At 37.0% G+C, this 20,257-nt stretch overlaps 2 protein-coding genes across 12 annotated transcripts in view; one reads left to right on the plus strand and one right to left on the minus strand.

Annotated features, from left to right (window-relative positions):
• The window catches only part of eys (eyes shut), a 136,240-nt gene that overhangs the window by 71,674 nt on the left and 44,309 nt on the right, over positions 1-20,257 (minus strand). For 3 of the 5 annotated variants that reach the window (XM_036370327.2, XM_036370324.2, XM_036370325.2), the window contains exons 2-3: positions 10,622-12,727; positions 3,475-3,626 (exon numbers count right to left, since the gene is read on the minus strand). In XM_036370327.2, coding sequence (XP_036226220.2) covers positions 3,475-3,626; positions 10,622-11,889 — 1,420 coding nt within the window. In that variant the 5' untranslated portion in view covers positions 11,890-12,727. The remainder of the gene's footprint in view (positions 1-3,474; positions 3,627-10,621; positions 12,728-20,257) is intronic. The other 2 variants (XM_036370328.2, XM_036370326.2) reach the window with 1 other exon arrangement.
• LOC106622541 (uncharacterized) overlaps positions 1-20,257 on the plus strand; it is a 144,847-nt gene that overhangs the window by 69,458 nt on the left and 55,132 nt on the right. The window lies entirely within an intron of this gene.

The following is a 20,257-nucleotide window of genomic DNA, read 5'->3' on the forward strand; positions in this document are numbered from 1 at the left end:
GTGCATTACGTGCATGAATTCGTCCAGTGAAGAAAGTGGCAAAAAATGTTAGTTCTAAATTTTGTAGATTTTTTCCCAAAAATATTTACTTTTACAGTTAAGCGCCTAGTAAATATATAAATATATACCATATGTATATATGTATATATACACCTGTGCATTTATATGTGTGCAAGTGTGCGCTGCATTGTTTACATTTCTTTGCTCCATTTCGGCTAAGTGCTTCACACGTACCACCGAGAGTACTTCCGCAACAAATAACGGAATGCGAAAAAATTCACATTGACATCATTTATGCATGGGCATACATATGAATATGTACAATATGTGTATATGCATATGTACAAATAGGTATGGTCGATGGCGGAGATGTAGTCAGAGAGCGCGAGCGGTAGGTTACAGTGCATTTGGGCGACTGTGCGATATACCTGAATGTATATGTGCGACTTTGTATGTATTTAGGTATAGTTGTAATCAAAATTTAATGCATATGAAATCGAATGCATCTACATTTGCATTTATTAAATATTTAACAAAAATATGTTAATATTTGTATAGAAGTCTGCATGAAATTACAGTTGCATTTAATTTGTTTTATTTTGTAAGTTTATTTAACTCGTAACGCAAAAGTGAAAGCTCCTAAAATATTTTGCAGTTTGAAGCTTTTTAATACAACATATTTTTTCCTGAAATATATGTAAAAAAAAGTTATCATCGGTTGTAACGAAGCTAGAATACCATTTACAAATACAAAAGGTTCTATCCAAGGATCTGACAAATTTGTTTGGATGTTGTAGCATTGGATAATAATCTATGCTACATTTCTTGAAGATATCTGGTCAAATGAAAAAGCTTGTATCATTGCATTTGGAAATAACTCATGCCAAACTTCATGCAGATATCTGCGGTTTCAACAAATGAACAGACTCTTTGAGAGTAAAGGACGTGTTTAAAACTTCTAATCGATATCTCAAAAACTGAGGGATAAGTTCGCATATATATAGATAGACGGACGGACAGACAGGCAGACGGACATGGCTAAATCGACTCCTCTCGTCAAGCTGATCTGCTGATATATCTATACTTTAGCGCGTCTCCGACGTTGCCTTTTGGTTGTTACAAACATCGTAGCGAACTATACATACCCTGTCCAAATTTTTATGAACCGTACCGTTATAATTTCGATGTAATTTGCAACTAAGATTAGTCGAGAACACAATTTTGCGAAAGTAGCCTGCTCTCTGCAGTCACTTTTCGTTTAGATAGAGTGATTGTATGAGCTTTGGCAGACTTTGCTTTGTGAGGTATATGAATGTATCGCTTACTTTATATGCTAAAAAGTTAATGAATAGCAAGATATGGTAAACGTTTAGAAATTTTAGAGCCAGTTGAATTACTTTTTTACTTATTTAGTTTTATATATTCTCGAATTTATATCGCTCGCAACATCAACTTAAAACTGAGAGCGATTATGAGAGCTGCATTTCCTTACAGCTGTCTATAAAATGATATCCGTGCAGCTGTACATTAATTTCACCCAACTTTCCCATGCTGAAATTCTCAAAGGACTTATGAAACAAGTGACAAATATACGGGCACAAAATACCTCAGTTGGTCTTCGAGAAGTCAGATACATTGACAGAGACAAATTGTTTGTTGGCATCACTTGTTGAAAGTGACTGAACTATATATGCAGATGATTGGCAATCAAGCTTTCTGACTCTGGCTAAAGGAATTACAGATCTTGTCAGAGCAAGTGAACTATAAGTTAAGCTTTCTGACTTTGAAGACAAATAGTCTAGTCCTTGACGCTGAGTCTTATGCACTGCAAAGTTTTTAATTTTATGTTGATGAGATGAAACCCGTTTCTACAATTTTCGATTTTGAAAAGTATAACTCATTTGATGGATCATAATATAATTTTGTTATTAACTGCCACTTTATATCACTAAACAAATCATAATAGCAACTCAGGTGAAATAAGGATGTAAGACAAAAGAAGTTAATTATACCCTAAATAGGGTATATTACGTTTGCCACGATGTTTGTAAAACCCAGAAATTTCGGAGATCCTACAAAGTATATATAATTGATCAGCATGATGAGCTGAGTCGATTTAACCATGTCCGTTTGTCCATCCGTCTGTCTGTCTGTATATACGCGAAATAGTCCCTCATTGTTGGATATATAACTTTGCAATTTTACGCAAATCCTTTACTCACAAAGAAGTTGCTCATTTGTAAGAACCGCCGATACCGGACAATTATAGCATATGTCTGTCATACAAACTGACCAATCAAACTCAAGTGCTTGTATGGAAAAACCTTTTATTTGACGAGCTTTTTTACGAAATTTGGCATGGATTTTTGTAAAATGCTTAGCTACAATCTCCAACAAAATTGTTCAGATCGGTTTGCTCAAGCTTATAGCTGTCATACAAACTGACCGATCAAACTCGAGCTCTTGTGTGGAAACATTTTTTTTGTTGACAAGTTATACTAACGAAATTTCATACAGATTATTACCCAAGTCATGGCTACAATCTCCGAATAAATGGTTCAGGTCGGATCACTATATCATATAGCTGCCATACAAAGTGACCGATCAGCATCACAATAAAAATATATTTATGCTATAAAAATGCAACTGTGAAGCGTATTATATCTTCGATGCAACCGAAGTTAACGTTTTCTCTTGTTACGACTTAATATTTCATAATAGAAACTAAGATTTTTTTAGAAATAATGGAATAAGGATGTGAGACCATACAAATTAATTAATTGATTTCAAATATTATTACAAAATATCAACGCTTAATATTTATTATAATTTTATTTAGAGCATAAAATCAGCGCAGCAACAAACCGAACTTTTGGTCGCTTGCTATAACACACTTATTTCTACTTTACTTTCATATCTATTCTTATTTGTATATTTCTTTTATTTACTCATTTTTACCATTTTCTGCTTTCAGGTATTGTTTTATTTTTTTGGTTTGTGGTCTCGTTTGTTCCTAACACAATAAAATTCATTTTACACGTGCACCACACACACACGCATACACAACACACGCGCACGAGCAAATGTGTTTGTAAAGCTGTATATATGCATGTGTGTGTGTGCTTCTTCAGACCCACTCACATTCGCATTGGAATATCGGCGAAACAATGGGTAAACAAATGTGAGTAGCTTAAAAATAGCACTAAAATAGAGTTTCCGAGTCTCGACGCTTTCGAGTTGTTGGTCTGTTGTTACAACAGCACTAACAACAATAAAGGCAACCGGAACTGAATGGCAATAAAAAATATAAAAGTATTGTATGGAGGCAAATAAGTGAGGTTAGAAGTATTGCAAATACACACATACACACACACATATACACATACATACTTAAAGCAATACATATATGTGAATGTGTGGCTGTGTACGAGCGCTTTTGAAAGCACTCACAGCTTGCTGTGCGACTTCACTTACCAGTAAAACCATCCGGACACGTACAGTTGTAATAGGCGACGCCATCTATGCAAGTGCCGCCGTTTTGGCAGGGCCCCGACCAGCATTCATCCCAATTTGTTTGGCACTGAATTCCCGTGTAACCGTCGATGCAGTAGCATGAATACGAGCTGCTGGATAGTCAAAAGTGAGAGACCGAAAAAAAAATAAAAATAATACAAACAACAACAATGAAACAAATGAGAATTAAATGGAAGGAAGACACAGCAGAGACTAGTTAGTGGTGAACAAGTATGAAAAATACTATAGACTAACGGTACTAACATACATACATACATATATGATGGACCAGTGCTGGTAACGGTAGTATGTGTGTGGCACATTTAATTTTACGCTTTTGTGTTTTGTGCCGTCAGGTGTAGTTTTAACTGTGTTTTTCTATACAATTTTCTGCTTTCGCATTTATGTATGTGTACATGTGTGCATGTGTGTGTATGTAGGTGTGCAAAATAATGCCACCGCAAAGTTGCTGGCATGACACAAACGTAACTGCAGCAAAAAATTAACAAACAAAATAACAAAAGAATATAATAAAAAAAGTAAGGTAGCACTACACTTGATGTTTCTGTGAAAATCAGTGTGCTGTGCTCTAAGAAATTTGAAGTCTTTGATGTTTTCAAGCATTAGTACACTATGAAATCCGAAAATATATAGCAATCTATTTTTATACGAGTAGAATACGCTAGTGTCGATGCTTAGTTACAGAAGCGTATATTAGGTTAAACTACTGTGATCAAAATTGACCCGGTTTAAAAAAAAAAAAAACATTTTCACGTTTTTTAACACGCATCTTTATTATCTCCTTCAAAATCGGGGATGTTACTAGTTATAGGCAGTTAAATTTTCTCAAAATTATTTTACGAATATTTTCGGCCACTGCAATAACAACAATAACATGTACCTCTCATACCTACCTACTCTTGTACAGCAGGATCTTACAAAGTGCTAGTGGCTGAGAGTAGTAAGTAGGTAAACAAGTTTGGTAAACATTTTTTTGAATTTTTCATATAGTTAAAGGCACAAAGCAAGCAGTTAAAAACCATTCTAAACACCATAAAGTAATTTGTGTGCAGAAATCGAAAAATGGTCAGTCAAAAAATTATAGAGAACTTCTTGGCGTTTTGGACAGCAAAAGAGCTACGCAAATATTTGTAATGAATTTTTTACTTTTATCCACGAAAGCATGTTTGATTAAATGTTAATATATTAGGGTAGAAATTAATTTTGATGCGACGTTATGGCCGGTTTTATAGAATAAAGGCATCTATTATTATTAGCTACAATTATAAAACATGGAAAGTTTCGAAATTCTTTTACTAAAAAAACTCGAAGTTCAATTATTTAGACTAGCGAACAGCTTCATCATATTACAATACTTGTATATAAGTTTCTTGTAGCTTTCAATCAGCTATCACTCATTACTAGCAACTTCGTAATCGAAAACTCGTCACGCAAGCAAACTTGTCTATGGCCTAATCACTTACCGCAGAGTATAAGGAAGCCATTTTAAGAAGAAAAAATATATATACATATATAATATATGGCACAAAGGTCTAAAAATATACGAAACCCAAGTAAATGTACCATACATATATATATATAAAGTGGTTATGTAAAGAATACAGCCGCTGTAATGATTGTACACACAGCTGCTTTTATAAATAGTAACGCAGCCTGCCACTTTTTATTAATAAAATACCAAGAAAAAATCTCATATTCTGCACGATAAACTTTTAACAACTTCGCTAAGCCTTTTCAAGAACCATGTACATATGTACACGCACATCAGCGACAAGGCCGTTAGAAAAAAGCAAAGCGACCGGATGATTTGACACACACACACGCAATACACCTTCACATGCAATGCATTGTGCTCTCACATACATACGTACATATATTAATGCATATGCGTGTAGGTGTAGTGCAGCTGTGGCTTTGCTGTGCGCCAGTGCGTATACATTACCTCATTTTTTCCTTATGCTCATCGCTTTGCCCATTTAATATAGTTTACGTTGCAATTCTTTGCTGCTTTTACTGTACGCTCACAAGAAGTTGTTATTGCTTCTTAACTACTTTTTTATTGTGCAGATTTTTTGTAGCTTCTTTGTAATTTATTTAGTATGTTTACGTTTGTGTTGCACACACATATTCATTTAAGGATATTATAAGCCCTTTTCTACTTGCAATTGCTTCACTTAGTTATTGCGAGTTAGTTTCTGTAATATGGTAGAGATTTGGAAGTAAAAAATGAAGGAAGCTTTCATTTTCCGCCTGTTTCCTATGCGCTCTTTGTAGACTCGCACTTTGTTATGAAATATTTGCTGATTCTTATACCCTGAACTGGGTATATTGAGTATGCAACGAGGTTTGTAATACCTAGAAGAAAACGTAAGAGACCCTATAAAGTATTTATACATATATATACAGAAATTATCAGTGTGACGAGCTGAGTCGGTGTAGTTATGTTCGTCTCTCTGACGATCTGTACTTTTGTATATACGAGAAATAGTCACTAAGTTTTTGAGGTATCATGCTGAAATTTTGTGCACGTCTTTTTCTCCCCAAGAGTCTGCTTATTTGTAGAAACCGCTGATATCGCACTGCTGTAGCATATAGCTGCCATACAAATTGAGCGATCAAAATCATATTCTTGTATAAAAACCATTTTATTTGACGAGTTATCTTCACGAAATTTGGCATGACATATCTTCCAAACCAACGCTATGATATCTAAAGAAATGTTTTAGATCGGACGAATCTAGCATATGGCTGCCATACAAACTGGACGATCAAAATCAAGTTCTTGTATGGAAAACTTTTTTATTTAACGAGTTATCTTCATGAAATTTGGCATTAATTATTCTCCACAATATCTGAAGAAATTTTTTAGATCGGAGTACTTTCGATATAGCTGCCTTCCAATTTTTTATGCTGTAAGAAATGCTATAAGAACTACACCTGTGGAGGGTATTATATGTAACTTCGGTGCAGCCGAAGTTAACGTTTTTTCTTTTCTAATACACATTCGAGTTCTTTTGCATATATTTGCTAATATAATACTTTTTATGATTTCTTTCCTTAATCTTTCCTTTAAATCATACCTTGTCGGTACTAGCACATACTCAATTACGTTTTCTTTGTGAAATTCCTTCGCAATACTACTCGCTTTAGCTTGCCTGCTTCGGATGCCGCTTGCCAAGTTTCTGGTTGCCAGTTGATAAAAGTAGTAAATCAGCAGTTTGTTAAGCAGCCAGCTGTTAGGCTTAAAGCATTTCTCGGCTTTTGCCTTATCACCATTACAGAAATGAGCTGGCATTAAACCATTTCTACAACTACCGTAATTTTCTGCGACTTCTTTTATGTAATAGAACTAATAGAGGCCCCAAAGCAGTTTTTGTTTTTGTTGTAGTGCCTTTTTTTTTTTCGTAGCGCCACACGTTTGCCAAATCCACATTTGGCACTAACTTAGCGGTGTTACATACGCTCTTTGCCACTTGCTTTTTCACACTTCCTTTGTGTATTACTAGGTATAATGCTCACTAGCCACACTTGTGACCTTTGCTACATATGTTGAACGCATTAGCAGCATTAGATTGGTGGCTTGCTGTGAATTGGCAGATATTTGTTTACTTTTGTTTGGCCTTTGGTGTAATTTTTGACTATTTTCAATTTCCATTTCATTTGAATTGAGTTTTGGCAGCGGTTGCAACAGCTGTGGCATTCAATTTTTAATAAGTATTAACACCAGGTGTTGTTCAGGGAGAAATTTGAAAGGCGAGTTTTATATTACTAAAATTTTCCATGAAGAGGTTTCAATGCAACTTTGATGACCAGAGTGTTTGTGCACTCTCAAAATTATAGAAACGTATTTTGCTTAACACTTTTCAGTTATAGAAACCGTACTAGCGGTGGAATGCTTGAGTTAAGTTGCACACCCAGTATAAGTCAAATGTCCATTCCTATATATTGATGTTTGCTAAGTTATATTGTTATATTTTCAATAAAAGTAGACTAAAATCTTAATAATTGTATGCAAAAAACGCACGGTGAATTAAGCCGAAAAGTGTACTTGGCCTACATTTAGGCGCATATTTAAGTAAGCAAAGTCACACACCTAGAAAAACCCAGTTTTCTCATATGTTGAATAATATTTAGTTGTAAGAACTGTATAAATTTGAAGAGCTGGTTTAGGAAGTCATTCAAAAAATATATGACAAATCACACAAGTAATGACGACTGGCAACTGTGCGGGTTATTTTCAGTATGCTCACTTAATAAACCATGAATTGAGCATTCCAATTTGCCTTAGCCGCAACCGTTTGCTGTCAATTGCTGCAATAAGTTGTCGATGAATGCAGTTGCATGCCATAAATGAAAAGGCAATCGGCAAATGCAATTGAAAAGAAAAAAAAGAAACGTTTGTTGTCATTTGAAATAACGCATTTCAATTCAGTACGAACAATTCTGTAGCCACACGAATAAACAAAGTGACCTGCTAACCACTGATGACTTCAAGTAATCAAACTAATCAAACGAGGTAAAGAGAAAGAGCGGAGAAAGAGAGTGAAGGGTATGTGTGGCAGGCGGAGGGCTGCAGATGGACGAAGCACAGTGGCTCTTTAGGCTAGAAAAATATATTTTTCCACATCAATTCTTAAATTTTAATACTATAAGTATATAAAGGGATATTGTTAAAATGTGGAAAAATGAGGGGTTTTCAAGAAATTGACAATGCTAGACTCAGAAAATATATAACAATATTTTTCGACTAAAACTGCTCGTAATGTATACTTTTTCAAGCGTTTAGTTTAACAAGAATTCACGTTCAGGCAAAGTTGAAGCATACATTTAGGGTTTGTGTTAGGAAAACCTTCTCTCTATAACAAATAAAGAGCGCTTTTGTGGTTGTTTTTTCTTTTTTACTTTTCTAGGCATATATAAAAATCAAACTGCTACGCCCACCACTTCCAATTTGTGTAATCAAAAATTTATATGATTAATTCTTAAGCCATACCACTGTGCGTTGCTCATACGCCCGATGGCCGTAAAACAAACCACAGAAAAACCAAAGGATAATACACTGCTGGATAAAGGTGTAGAACACACACATAACTATTCTATACACCGGTTTGGAAATATACACATATGTGTATGTGTGTGTGTTCCCGTCGACCACTTAAAGTCAATTGTGGTGTGAACGCATATGACCTATGACCCCCTGACACCCACTGGTTGTGTTCACTGCAAATCAGACGGATATGCGAGTAGATGGTAGAGCGAGAGGGTGCTGGAAGTGTATTTTGAGAAGGTGGAAGTGCAGTTGGAGCAGTTTTGTGCACTCGACACTTTAATGACACACGCGGGGCTAAAGTAATCAACGTTAATGCTGCTTTGCCAGCAACGTGGTTTATAGCCACTCGAATGGGTTGATTGGTATTTGAGTATCACTACACATATACATATTGTTTGTGTGTGTGCTGCATTGTGGAAGCAAAAGCGTTAAACAAACACGTAATGATAATCGAAACGAAAGAGTTGCAAAGAAAAGTTAAAGGCGAGCGAATGCGACGCTTAAAGGATGTTGTTAGCCACTTTGTTGATAAACTTAGGTGCAACAGTGAGACTGTGTGGTAAAGGTGGTTGTATATATAAGTGTATAAATGAATATGTTTAAATGGAATGCGACATAGTTGACAAGTGGATTGGTGTGTGCAATAGAATTTTGAAAAATATATGTATATATGTGGAAAGTTTTAGTACTCAAAGGAAGGAGGGAAAGAAGGTTTAAAGTAAAAGAGAGGAAGTGCATTTGCGTAATACTTGAAGATGCTAACTTGTAATACTTCAAGATGTGACAATAAATCTGAGAGCGCTACTTAAAATAATATACAAGTACTTGTAGAATTTTATGGACTGAAACGATGACAAAGTCAACTCAGATCATAGCGCTAGTTCAATGAGACCCAAAGGTTTACACAATGTACAAATTGTGGCGAGTCTATTTTTTTCAATAGTGTCTAGATGAAACATGGGGACTCGTACCGTTCCAACGCTATATTAAATTTAGAACTCGAATTTTTTATAATGTGGCTCGGTCTGTTACACATTTCAGCTTAGTGTAATTGACACCTAGGACTTAAGTTTCTTTTGATTGTGAGAGTTCGAACTACATTAACTCAGGAAGAGAAGCCACTAGGAAGAGAGAATTTACTGAACACAGTTTTTGAATGTTTGATTTATTTTTTTAGCTTTAGGTTAGTTAAAATGTTCGAATATTTAATAATACTAACATTTAACATAAAGAGATATCAGTGAAGCTTTGATGACCAGAATGTTGGTTTACTCTCAAAACTATAGAAAAGTAATTTTGCCTAACACTTTTCGGTTATAGAAACCGTACTAGCGGTGGAATGTGATAGTACCGAAATTAAGTCATTCAGTTACGCTTCGATTTGGATATAATGGATAGTTTTGCCTACTTTTAGGAGCTTTAGTAAATGAGTTAAGTCGCACACCCAGGCTAAAATCTTAAAAATTATATATATGCAACGTACAGCTGTTTTGAAATTTACAGAGTGTGAATTCTGTTCATTGTTGTCGGAGGGGATTCCCGAGTTTAGTCTCGAGATAATTTTTCTTTGACTCGTACCACAGTTTCACTGAGCCTCGTTTGCTTCTTAGGTATGCGATTCTTGACTGACATATTCTAAAATTATAATTACGCAAATTATTTTGAAATTTCATCTAATATTCATGAATGATTTTGTAACAGATTAAGTGATTTTTATCAGATTCAGTTGTTTGTAGCTTCGGCTAATGCTGTATGAGGCACATTTATAATTAACACCGGAAATGGTTAAAGTGATAGAGTTTTACTTATGTATATATACTTTGGAAGAAAATAGCTGACGAGGAAAAAATTTAATAGTTGTGGAGAGGGGTGAGGTTTTTAAGACTAAGTTTAAGACTTTGACTGAAATGAAACTCGTTAATGACTTCTGCCACCTTTATAAAGCATTAAATTAAGGGCGCAAAATGAAAAACCAGCATTGTATTTGTGCAGGGAGATACGTATGCAAGTGTGTATGATCACAGTCTTTTCACTCACCTATTCAAGCCATCGATGCAGACACCGAAAACGCAAGGATTACTCAGGCAAGCGAAGCCAGCTTGACCGCAACCGAATGCAGCCAACAGGCAGAGTACGGGCAACAACCAAACGAAACCGTTTGCAATGCTGCTGCAGTTGTTGTTGTTGTTGTTCATTGCACTGTTAGTCGCATACTTTGATGAACGACAGCAGACGAAGTCTTCAATAGTGACGAGCGCTTGCCGCATAAGTGTACCAGCGGCACGTGTTGTTGTTGGTAATGCTGCAGGTGTGTAGGTGTTTGTATGTATGGCAGACGTCTTTGTTGTAGTCAAAGCGTTTGCTGATGCCAGCGTGGCACCGGCGTTCGCTGTAACGATGCTCGGACACACGAATATCGTTTCCAAAGGTTTTCTTGTAATCTTCGTATTGGCAGCGCTTGATATGTTTGCCTTTGTAGACATGGTCAATTCGACTGAAACAGGCTTGCAGCTGGCTTTGATTTTTGTTGTTGTTGTTTTTGCTGCTTTCCTAGCAATTTGACATTGCGAAGTATCGACGGCGGAGGATGTTGCCTCACATTTGGTTTTAGCAGTTGCCGTTGCGTATGTTGTTGGTGTTTGGCGCCGTTCGCTTTGCTGTTGTTGTATGCCGCACTCTGCTTGCAGCTGCCCACCCGCTTGCTGGCGCTCACTATTGCATTTATGCTGCAACGCAAAGTGTGTGGCATGCGAATGCTTCATGTTGTTGTTGTAGTTGTATATCTCACTGCTGCTGTCCGTACCGCTGCGCTGCACTTGCAGTGACTCTGTAGTTGTCGCCGGCGGTGCATCGCCCTCACACAGCTGCACAGCGCTTCGTTGGTACTTGCCACACGGCGCCAATTTGTTGGCTGTGGCTGGCAGGCAGCTTGCATGTCGCCTGCCAATATTTTCATTACTTATCGTTAACATTGCACTTGCACAATTGACGCAGCTCAGGGATTTACTGTTAGCATTTTCGCTTCGTCGCTGATCATCGCCGCCGCTGCTGCTCAACTTGTTGTCGCCGGCGTTGCAGCGCATCATGTCAATGTTGCTGAAACGTATTGAGTCATTATTTTTGTTGTTGCTGCTGCTTGTTCGTTCATTATCCATTGACGTCATGGCAACAGCGTTCGACATCTTGCTTGACGCTCTGGCAACTACGATCCGTGTCGCTCCTAGCGTCCGACTTGTGAGCGCGCTGCTACGCGTCGTCTGTCGTTGTGTTGTTGGCGCTGTTGGCAAGCGTCGCTTTTTGGTCATCTCCTTTTGAATTATCTCAAGTAATTCGCATTAAGGTCCGGCTCACAGCGCTGCTTTTAGTTGCAACTAAGAAGCTGCGTCAAGCGCTCTCAGCACCCAATCTTCCCTTTTTATATCACTGTTAATTTTTTTTTGCTGCTGCGCTCGCTGTCGCACTACTTATCAGTTGCGTCAGTTATTTATGTCCTCCGCTTGCACTACTTTTTGTGTGTCCTTGTTTTTTGCTGCGCGTTGCCTCGCCTCACGGTCGATATTGATTGATTATGCTCTGCTGTTGCCCCCGCTGTTGTTGCTGTTGTAGCTGCTGTTGCAATGGCAATATATCTGCTTGCTCTACTCCGCCCGCCTGCTCTGTCGCGCTCGGTCTTCGGCCACTTTAATGTTTTGCTTGTGTTGTTGCCACACAATTCCTTGTTGCCACAGTGTCGTTTATCTTTGTAGCTTGTAGTTTCTTTTCTCTTTCCTTGCTGTTTTTGCTGGTGATATTGTTGCTATTATTGTTGTTGTTGTCGCTTTGGCAATGCTGTCACACAATCCGCTTAAGTGTTTTATTAACTTTTATCGTTTGCGTAAATTGTTTATTTCCTTTCGGGATACTCTGCTTGCTTTCGCTTTGTTTTTGCAGTTGTTTTTGTTCCAACTATGGACACTATTGAACTGCTTGTTAGCGTTTTCTTTGCCACGCTTGGATTTGTAGTGTCTCTGTTAGTGTTTTGTTACTCTTCGCCTTTGCTTTCTATCGTCGCACGCTTTGATCACTCATCGTCCTTGTGCTGGCAACATCAAAAGGATTTGCACTCTCGTTTATTACGTTTCGGCAAACAGTTCTGATTTCGCTCTGCAAATAAATGAGATTGAAATGATGCAATTATGTATGCTTCGTTTTTGTAGTAGTCAATATTTAAAAATTTCAATATCCTTTCACATATTTTTGTTGAAAGTAAGTAGGAAACTGTGCAGAATAATATATAAAAAAAAGTCTATATCGTGTTACCATAAATGAAAAGAGTAGCTACAATAGAAAAAAAAAAAAGAATTAATTTTTTTCTTTTGAGTGATCCTTGTGAGTGCACTGAGGCAAAGAGATGCAGAGAGACAGAGAGGAAGGGATCGGAAGAAAGAGAGGTGGAGATAGAAAGGGAGAGAGAGAAGAATATTTTGAATTGCATGGGAACATTGCTGAACCATTCCGAAAGTCAATGTCATTTTAACAACACTTACTGAAGAATATAGAGTTACAATTGTCGACCACATATCGGACTAAGCAATGAGAGATTTCGCGAAAGGTTAGGTTATGTTAGGTAAATAGGCTGATTTCTCATGAGTCCCCGTTGCGATACCCAGAACGCGTAGGTATGGATCAAAAAGACCATTGCTTATCGATAAAATATCTAGAGCCTGTGACAAATTTTTTGAGGCTTCTAATAACAATTGCAGCCAATTGGCCAATATCGTAAAAAGTATGGCAACCGAGATGCTTCAACCTTAGTCTGGCGAAAGTTGGACAGTGGTGGAGAAAGTGTCTAGATGTTTCCACCTCACCTTCCTCAACTTTGACAAGTTGGGTCCTCCAATATCTTTAGTCTCACCGCGTTAATGCCAATAGGACAGTGTTCAGTTAGGACGCCTATTATTGAGGCGATGTGAGCCTTGTTAAGAGCTAGTAGTTCAATAGCTATTTTATATACGAATCTAGGACAGAAGGCTTTCGCCCCTCCACAAGTGTTAATGCTGACCAACGCTTGCTGAGCTCGCGCGAAGCCCACAGATCCAGCGCCCGAATGCACGAAGATATTGAACATCACTCAAGTATCCCATAAAACAGTTTTGGCTTGACTACGGTTTCGTAAAGCCAAAGCACAACTTTTCGGTTTTCCAATAGCTCTTTTACGACAATATAAGGCATCCAATGTCTTCTCCTCAACGCTGTGCTTCCATGAAAGCTTTCTAACAAGGATGGGACTCAAGTACCTCACCTTTTTGGCAGGGTAACGTCGAAAGACCCCCCATTGGGGAAGGGTAAAGCCTGAGGCGAATTTTGCACAGAGGGTTGACAATACGTGTTTAAATTTTAATAGGTCCTCGTGAGCTAATTAAATTTTCAAGGTATGGCAACTTGGTGCAGTTTTGAGAAGGGTGATATTATTCGCCCTTGCTTTTATGAAGATGCTGTTTTTATTCGGCAAGACCTTCATAGGCCTTATAAATGATAAACGACTTCTCTGTGAGGAAAATGTACCGGCCAAACTTTATTGTAGCACAGTTTGTTGATTATTTTTTCTAAGAATATTTTCAAATTCGTTCAGTTATCGGTTTTAATTAATTTTTTTCACCACGAAACACTTGTTGGACTGCTGCGAATTTCCGGCAAAAATACAAATTATTTTGTTTTTCAAACTCCTTGTAAACCTCGGTGCCAGCTGCGAACTAGTTGCACAAAAAATCATCATTCTAAAACACTAATAAACTGTTTTGTTTTTGTTGCATACTACTTAAATCCAGAGTTGTCAGCGTTTCACTAGTGATAACGAGCATAAAAAGTTTGTGCAGCGCGAGGGATGCCTGAAGGCAAAAGTTGCGCATTGACAACGATAAATGGCGTTTTGACAACATGACCGGAAGGCAACAACAACGGCAACAGCAGCAGTAAAAATCCACAATAATTTGGATTACAATCACGCTTAAAAACACGCAACAACTGCCCTGTAATGTTGGCCATGAGCGCGCAAATTTCAGTAATTCGGTGCAGCAATGGCTTTTGGAGTAGAGCGGACAATTTTGTCAACAGTTGGGCAGCATTGACGCATTAACAAGTTAATATGTTGAGGCGTGTGCATGTGTTTGTTATATAGCTGTAAAAAGGTTGTGTGTTTTTTTCAAAAAGAGTCGGTTCTTTAACGGCTTAATTTCGATGTTTTTTTGAACCAATAAATGAGTTTAGGATCAGCGAAGAACGTGATCTATTTGTATAAATCTGAGTGAAGAATTAAAAGCATTTGTGGTAGTAAAAACACTATTTTTAAACTGAAGATTAACCAGTTCGAGAAAGATCAAACTTGCACTTGTCTTAAAGCGATTAATTACCGAGTTATTTTACTTTCCTTCAACGATTTCTAACTAACCTTCGCCTTTTTCGACTCTCGACTTCCCATTTCGTTAGGTTTTGGGCTGACAAATCTATGAGATATGCTATTAAAAAGCAAACAGTTGGAAAAAGTATGGTACAGCTGTCTAACTAGTGGTTGTTGAGATGTATACTAGTTGTAAGAGATGCTACATCTAGTTAATATTACTGCTGGGTGTAACTAAGATGTATATATTGTATATACTCATATGTGTTTTAGTCGGCAAATGTTTACAATTTTTATACTCTCGCAACCTGTTGCTACAGAGTATAATAGTTTTGTTCACCTAACGGTTGTTTGTATCACCTAAAACTAATCGAGTTAGATATAGGGTTATATATATATAAATGATCAGGATGAAGAGACGAGTTGAAATCCGGGTGACTGTCTGTCCGTCTGTCCGTCTGTCCGTCCGTCCGTGCAAGCTCTAACTTGAGTAAAAATTGAGATATCTTTATGAAACTTGGTAGACATGTTTCATGGTACCGTGAGACGGTTGGTATTGCAGATGGGCGTAATCGGACCACTGCCACGCCCACAAAACGCCATTAATCAAAAACAAATAACTTGCCATAACTAAGCTCCGCAATAAGATACAAGACTGTTATTTGGTACACAGGATCACATTAGGGAGGGGCATCTGCAGTTAAAATTTTTTTTAAAAAAGTGGGCGTGGTCCCGCCTCTAATAGGTTTAATGTGCATATCTCCTAAACCGCTAATGCTATAATAACAAAATTCACTGGAAGCAAATATTTTTAGCACTTCTATTGACGGTGTGAAAATAGTTGAAATCGGGTGGCAACTCCGCCCACTCCCCATATAACGGTACTGTTAAAAACTACTAAAAGCGCGATAAATCAAGCACTAAACACGCCAGAGTCATTAAATTTTATCTCTGGGATGGTATAAGATGACTTTATAGGAACCACGTTCAAAATTAGACAGTGGGCGTGGCACAGCCCACTTTTAGGTGAAAACCCATATCTTGAGATCTGCTTAACCGATTTCAACCAAATTCGGTGCATAACGTTCTTTTCATGTTTCTATGTCACAGTGCAAAAATGGGCGAAATCGGACTACAACCACGCCTACTTTCCATATAACACCATTTTAAATTCCATCTGATTATTTCACTTTCCACTATGCAAATCAGGCAACAATGACTGTATCGGGATAAAACTTTGCGTGAATAATGCGATTAAAGTATGCCACCTTGTGGCCAAAAATTGTCTAAATCGAACCAAAACTGTTTAAGCCCCTAAGTACTAAATATGTGGACCCCAGTGCCTATAGTTGACCTTCTACCGAAAATATCAGCCAATCCACAAAGAAATCTCAAACGAGTATACTATTTGACTTTGCGAGAGTATAAAATGTTCGGTTACATCCGAACTTAGCCCTTCCTTACTTGTTTGTATTAATGACGTTGCTAACAGCGCCATCGAATGGTTTCATTGGGTTAATTTTGATTTTGAAAAGTACCGTTAGTTTTAGTTTTATTAATCCTAGAACATATACATATGTCTGCCAATTGATAGCATGCGTATTGAATATCAAAATCATATGAGGAACAGTCATTTAAAAAAAAAGTTTGTTTTTGAATAGAGTAGCCTAATTTTTATAATATGTTCCAAAAATTAAAAACAGGCAACCATTTGCTTGGAAGTGCTTCGTCGGCCAATAACTTTTCTTGGATTTGGCTCATCTGGAAACACCCATGCAGTCGACTGCTGTTAACTTTCGGGCTCATACGCGTAAATCCACGATTCGTCACCTGTCACGATATCATACAACCAATGTGAACAAATTTTATTTACAGTCAAATGTTCCTGCAATATTGTTTGTATGCTGGTTCCACTTATGTCTGTAGTTGTCTCAATCTTACGTTAGATCACATGACGATCTTTCAGTATCAGTTTGCGCACATACGCTGTGATGAATATTTTAAGTTACTGTAAACAACAAAAATAACGTTCGTATGCTAAAACGTTCTGAGTGTATATAAAATAATAAGTTTGTCAAATTTTACGATAAAGTTGTGAGTTGCCAGATTGCAAAACTAGCGTAGCCAAAACCCGAAATATATGAGTCGATTTAGCCATGTTCTGTCTCTATAACTAGTGCTTCAATTTTTAAGATATCGAACTGAAATTTTGGACACGTCCATTTCAAGAAGCTGTCAGTATCGTTACCATACAAAGTTACCGATCAGAATAAAGTTCTTTTGTGGAAAACTTTTATATTTGACGAGATATCTTCACGAAATTTTGCATAGATGATAGTCCAAAGCAACCGTATACCTTCGAATATATTGTTCGTTCGGATCGGATTAAAAACCGACTGATCAAAGTTAAGATGATAACTTTTTTATACTCCTTTATGCTATAAGAAATGCAACTGGGAAGGGCTTCTTAAGGCCTACAGCTACAGTGCTGCCGAAATTAACATTTTTTCTTGGTCGTAAATTTATTTTATTGAAAAAGTATTTAGTATTTAGTAGTATTTAGGTACTTTAAAAATTTTATTTTATTTAAGAGATTCAATTTAGTATATTTGAAGTCACGAATCTTTTTTTGGACCTCATTAGAAATTTCCACACAAATTCATACCCACATGCATTACATACATATGGTTTTAAGCTCTGATAAATTCATTAATCTTTTATGGCAACTTTGTTTTTCTTGTTGTTTTTATTGTTATTTGCATTCCCTGTCAAAAAATTTAATTTAACTTCTTCCCAACAAAGTAGAAAATTTATTGATTTCACGGCACGCCACACAATTTCGACGCTCCCTCTAGCCTGATCAAAGGAGAGAAATAAGTAACTCAAAAACAAAAAAAGAAATTATAAATGAACGATAAAACTCAAATTGAAAAATAAAGTAAATGAAATAGCGAAAAGCTGTAAAATAAATATTTTGGCAGCGAAGGCGTGACACCGAGGGACAATCGCATCAACGCTGCTGGTTCACAAGCTATTCCCGCTGCAGGAAATTGAAGGCCGCAACGCGTAACAAAAGCCCGAATCAGCCAGCAGTGGCTTAAGATATTGAGGGAAGATCTACGCATTTGTGCACGTAGGTGTGTGTCCCTTTGGGTTTTTTGAATCCCCTCCTACATCCTTCCGACCATTCGGTAACTTGCTCACTCGCCAGCTGCACGTATGATTTACGATTTTAATTTTTGTCACGAGAAGATTTGATGCAGTGCCTGCCTGCAGTGGTGCTGCGTTCATATGCCGCCTTGCTGCTACTCTTCATCGACTTTGCTTGGTTGCGGTTTCGGCACATCACCCGAAAAACAATTCTCATCGGTCTTTGTGTAGATGTCCTTCGAAGAGATCTTCAGCTTTGCATGAATTATTTGTCAACAGCATGGCGGGTGGCCTTGACGTCAATGAAGCTGGTGAAGCTGGCAACCCGTTGCGGATGATAGGTCAGAGCGCTTGAGTAACTCACAGCAGGACGGCTTTTCACTATATTTATACCTATATACTCGTAGGGGGTTTTGTGCGCAAAATTCTACGCTTTGTGATAGTATCTGTGAGTATTGCAGACTTAGCTAGGACAAGAAATTGCTTTATTATATACGTAATTAAGTTCAGCAAGTCGGAGAGTGCTTCAAACTGCTTTTTTCGAAATAACTACTTATAACAAACTGTACTTAGTAAAAGTTCAGCCTAGTGTCGCTCTCTCTAAGGCCTTAGTGACTGACCCCTACTAAAATTTCGGTTCAGTGTTATTAGATTTATATATTGACAAACTTCTGCTTGAATTGCAACCAGGAAAAGGCTTCTCTTAATATTTGTTCAAGTATACTCCCATTTCTGTGCTCCGTTTAAGGTCGGTTCCCAAAACCCCCGGTCTTCGAGACTTCGAGTAGTAACTATAAGCGGACCTATTTCATATTGAAGTGACCTAAAATAGATTCTATAAGGCTTCTGAAACGCCTATAGTGTCTAGCGCTATTCATTTGATTGCTTTCTATTTTTTATTATGTGGCCACTCTATTCTAAAATATTTTTAAATTCAAAGTTTCTTGATGTTTTTTTAACCGCCTACGTTTGCCAATTTTTTGATAAGTTACACTCGATTTTTTAACTTCTCAATAAGATGGCAACTCTATGTCGATATATTTTTTATTAAAGTTACTTGAAATGGTTTCTATTAGCTTACCTTAACTTTTTTCGCTTGTATACATTTATGCAATATTCATTTCACCTTAAATCCTTTTACTAGGTGGCAACTCTATTCTAAAATATTTCTTAATTCAAAGTTTACGAAATTTTTCAAAACTGTTTACGTTCGACAAAAATTTAAATTGATATATTTTGCTAAATTTGAATTTCAACAAGCTGGCAACTCTATGTTAATATATTTTTTATTAGTCTCCTCGAATTGCTTCTACTCTTATAAGACGTTCGCCAACCTTTTACGCTTGTATACATTTTTGTCATATGCGTCTCACTTTAAATGTTTTTTACTTGGTGGCAACTCTATTATGAAATACAGGCCTAAATTGAGGTTTACAAAAATGACTTATGTGAGTTTTGTGCTGTTTCTTATATCTTGTAGCTATAGTATTTTATCTGCGAATCCATTTTTAACGCTCTAATATGGAAGACAGGGATTGCTAATAATTATATCAGCGTTCTATACTCTATTCCATTCTTATGAAAAGCTAAACATCGAAACTCTAACTACGATTTCCAAAGAAATGGGCGCGGTCGTGCTCGTGCTACACCAACTGCATAAACAGCTCTTGAATATATTTTTAGTATATACATATATAGTATATACCCCAGTTATGCATATGCACACCATTATGTTCTACTACTATTGTACATATTATATATAGGGATATTGCAGTATAGGCAACCATGAATGCATTCCCTTTCGTACAAGCACTTTGTATTTGTTGACAATGGAAAGCAAGTCAAAGACCACAAAATGAAGTAACATGCGGTTTAATTGTTCTTTTATGTCCTTTCTTCCCCTTGTACACTTATATGCTTATTGTGGTTTTATTTTGTGTACTCTGATTGTTTGTTTTTGTTTTTGTATTTGTTGCTGTGCTTTTTCTTTGAATTTGCGCTTTGGTCAACGCAAGCAGGGGACATTGTGAAAGCGTATGGCTTGAGCGGTGCCCTGCTGTCGCTGTGTGAGTGTGCCTTGAAGTATTTTTATGTGTATGAGTATTTTTATTTATATATGTATGTTTATAAACATTTCAATTTAGAAT

This window comes from Bactrocera oleae, chromosome 3, assembly GCF_042242935.1.
Source record: "Bactrocera oleae isolate idBacOlea1 chromosome 3, idBacOlea1, whole genome shotgun sequence".
Classification (NCBI taxonomy): domain Eukaryota; kingdom Metazoa; phylum Arthropoda; class Insecta; order Diptera; family Tephritidae; genus Bactrocera; species Bactrocera oleae.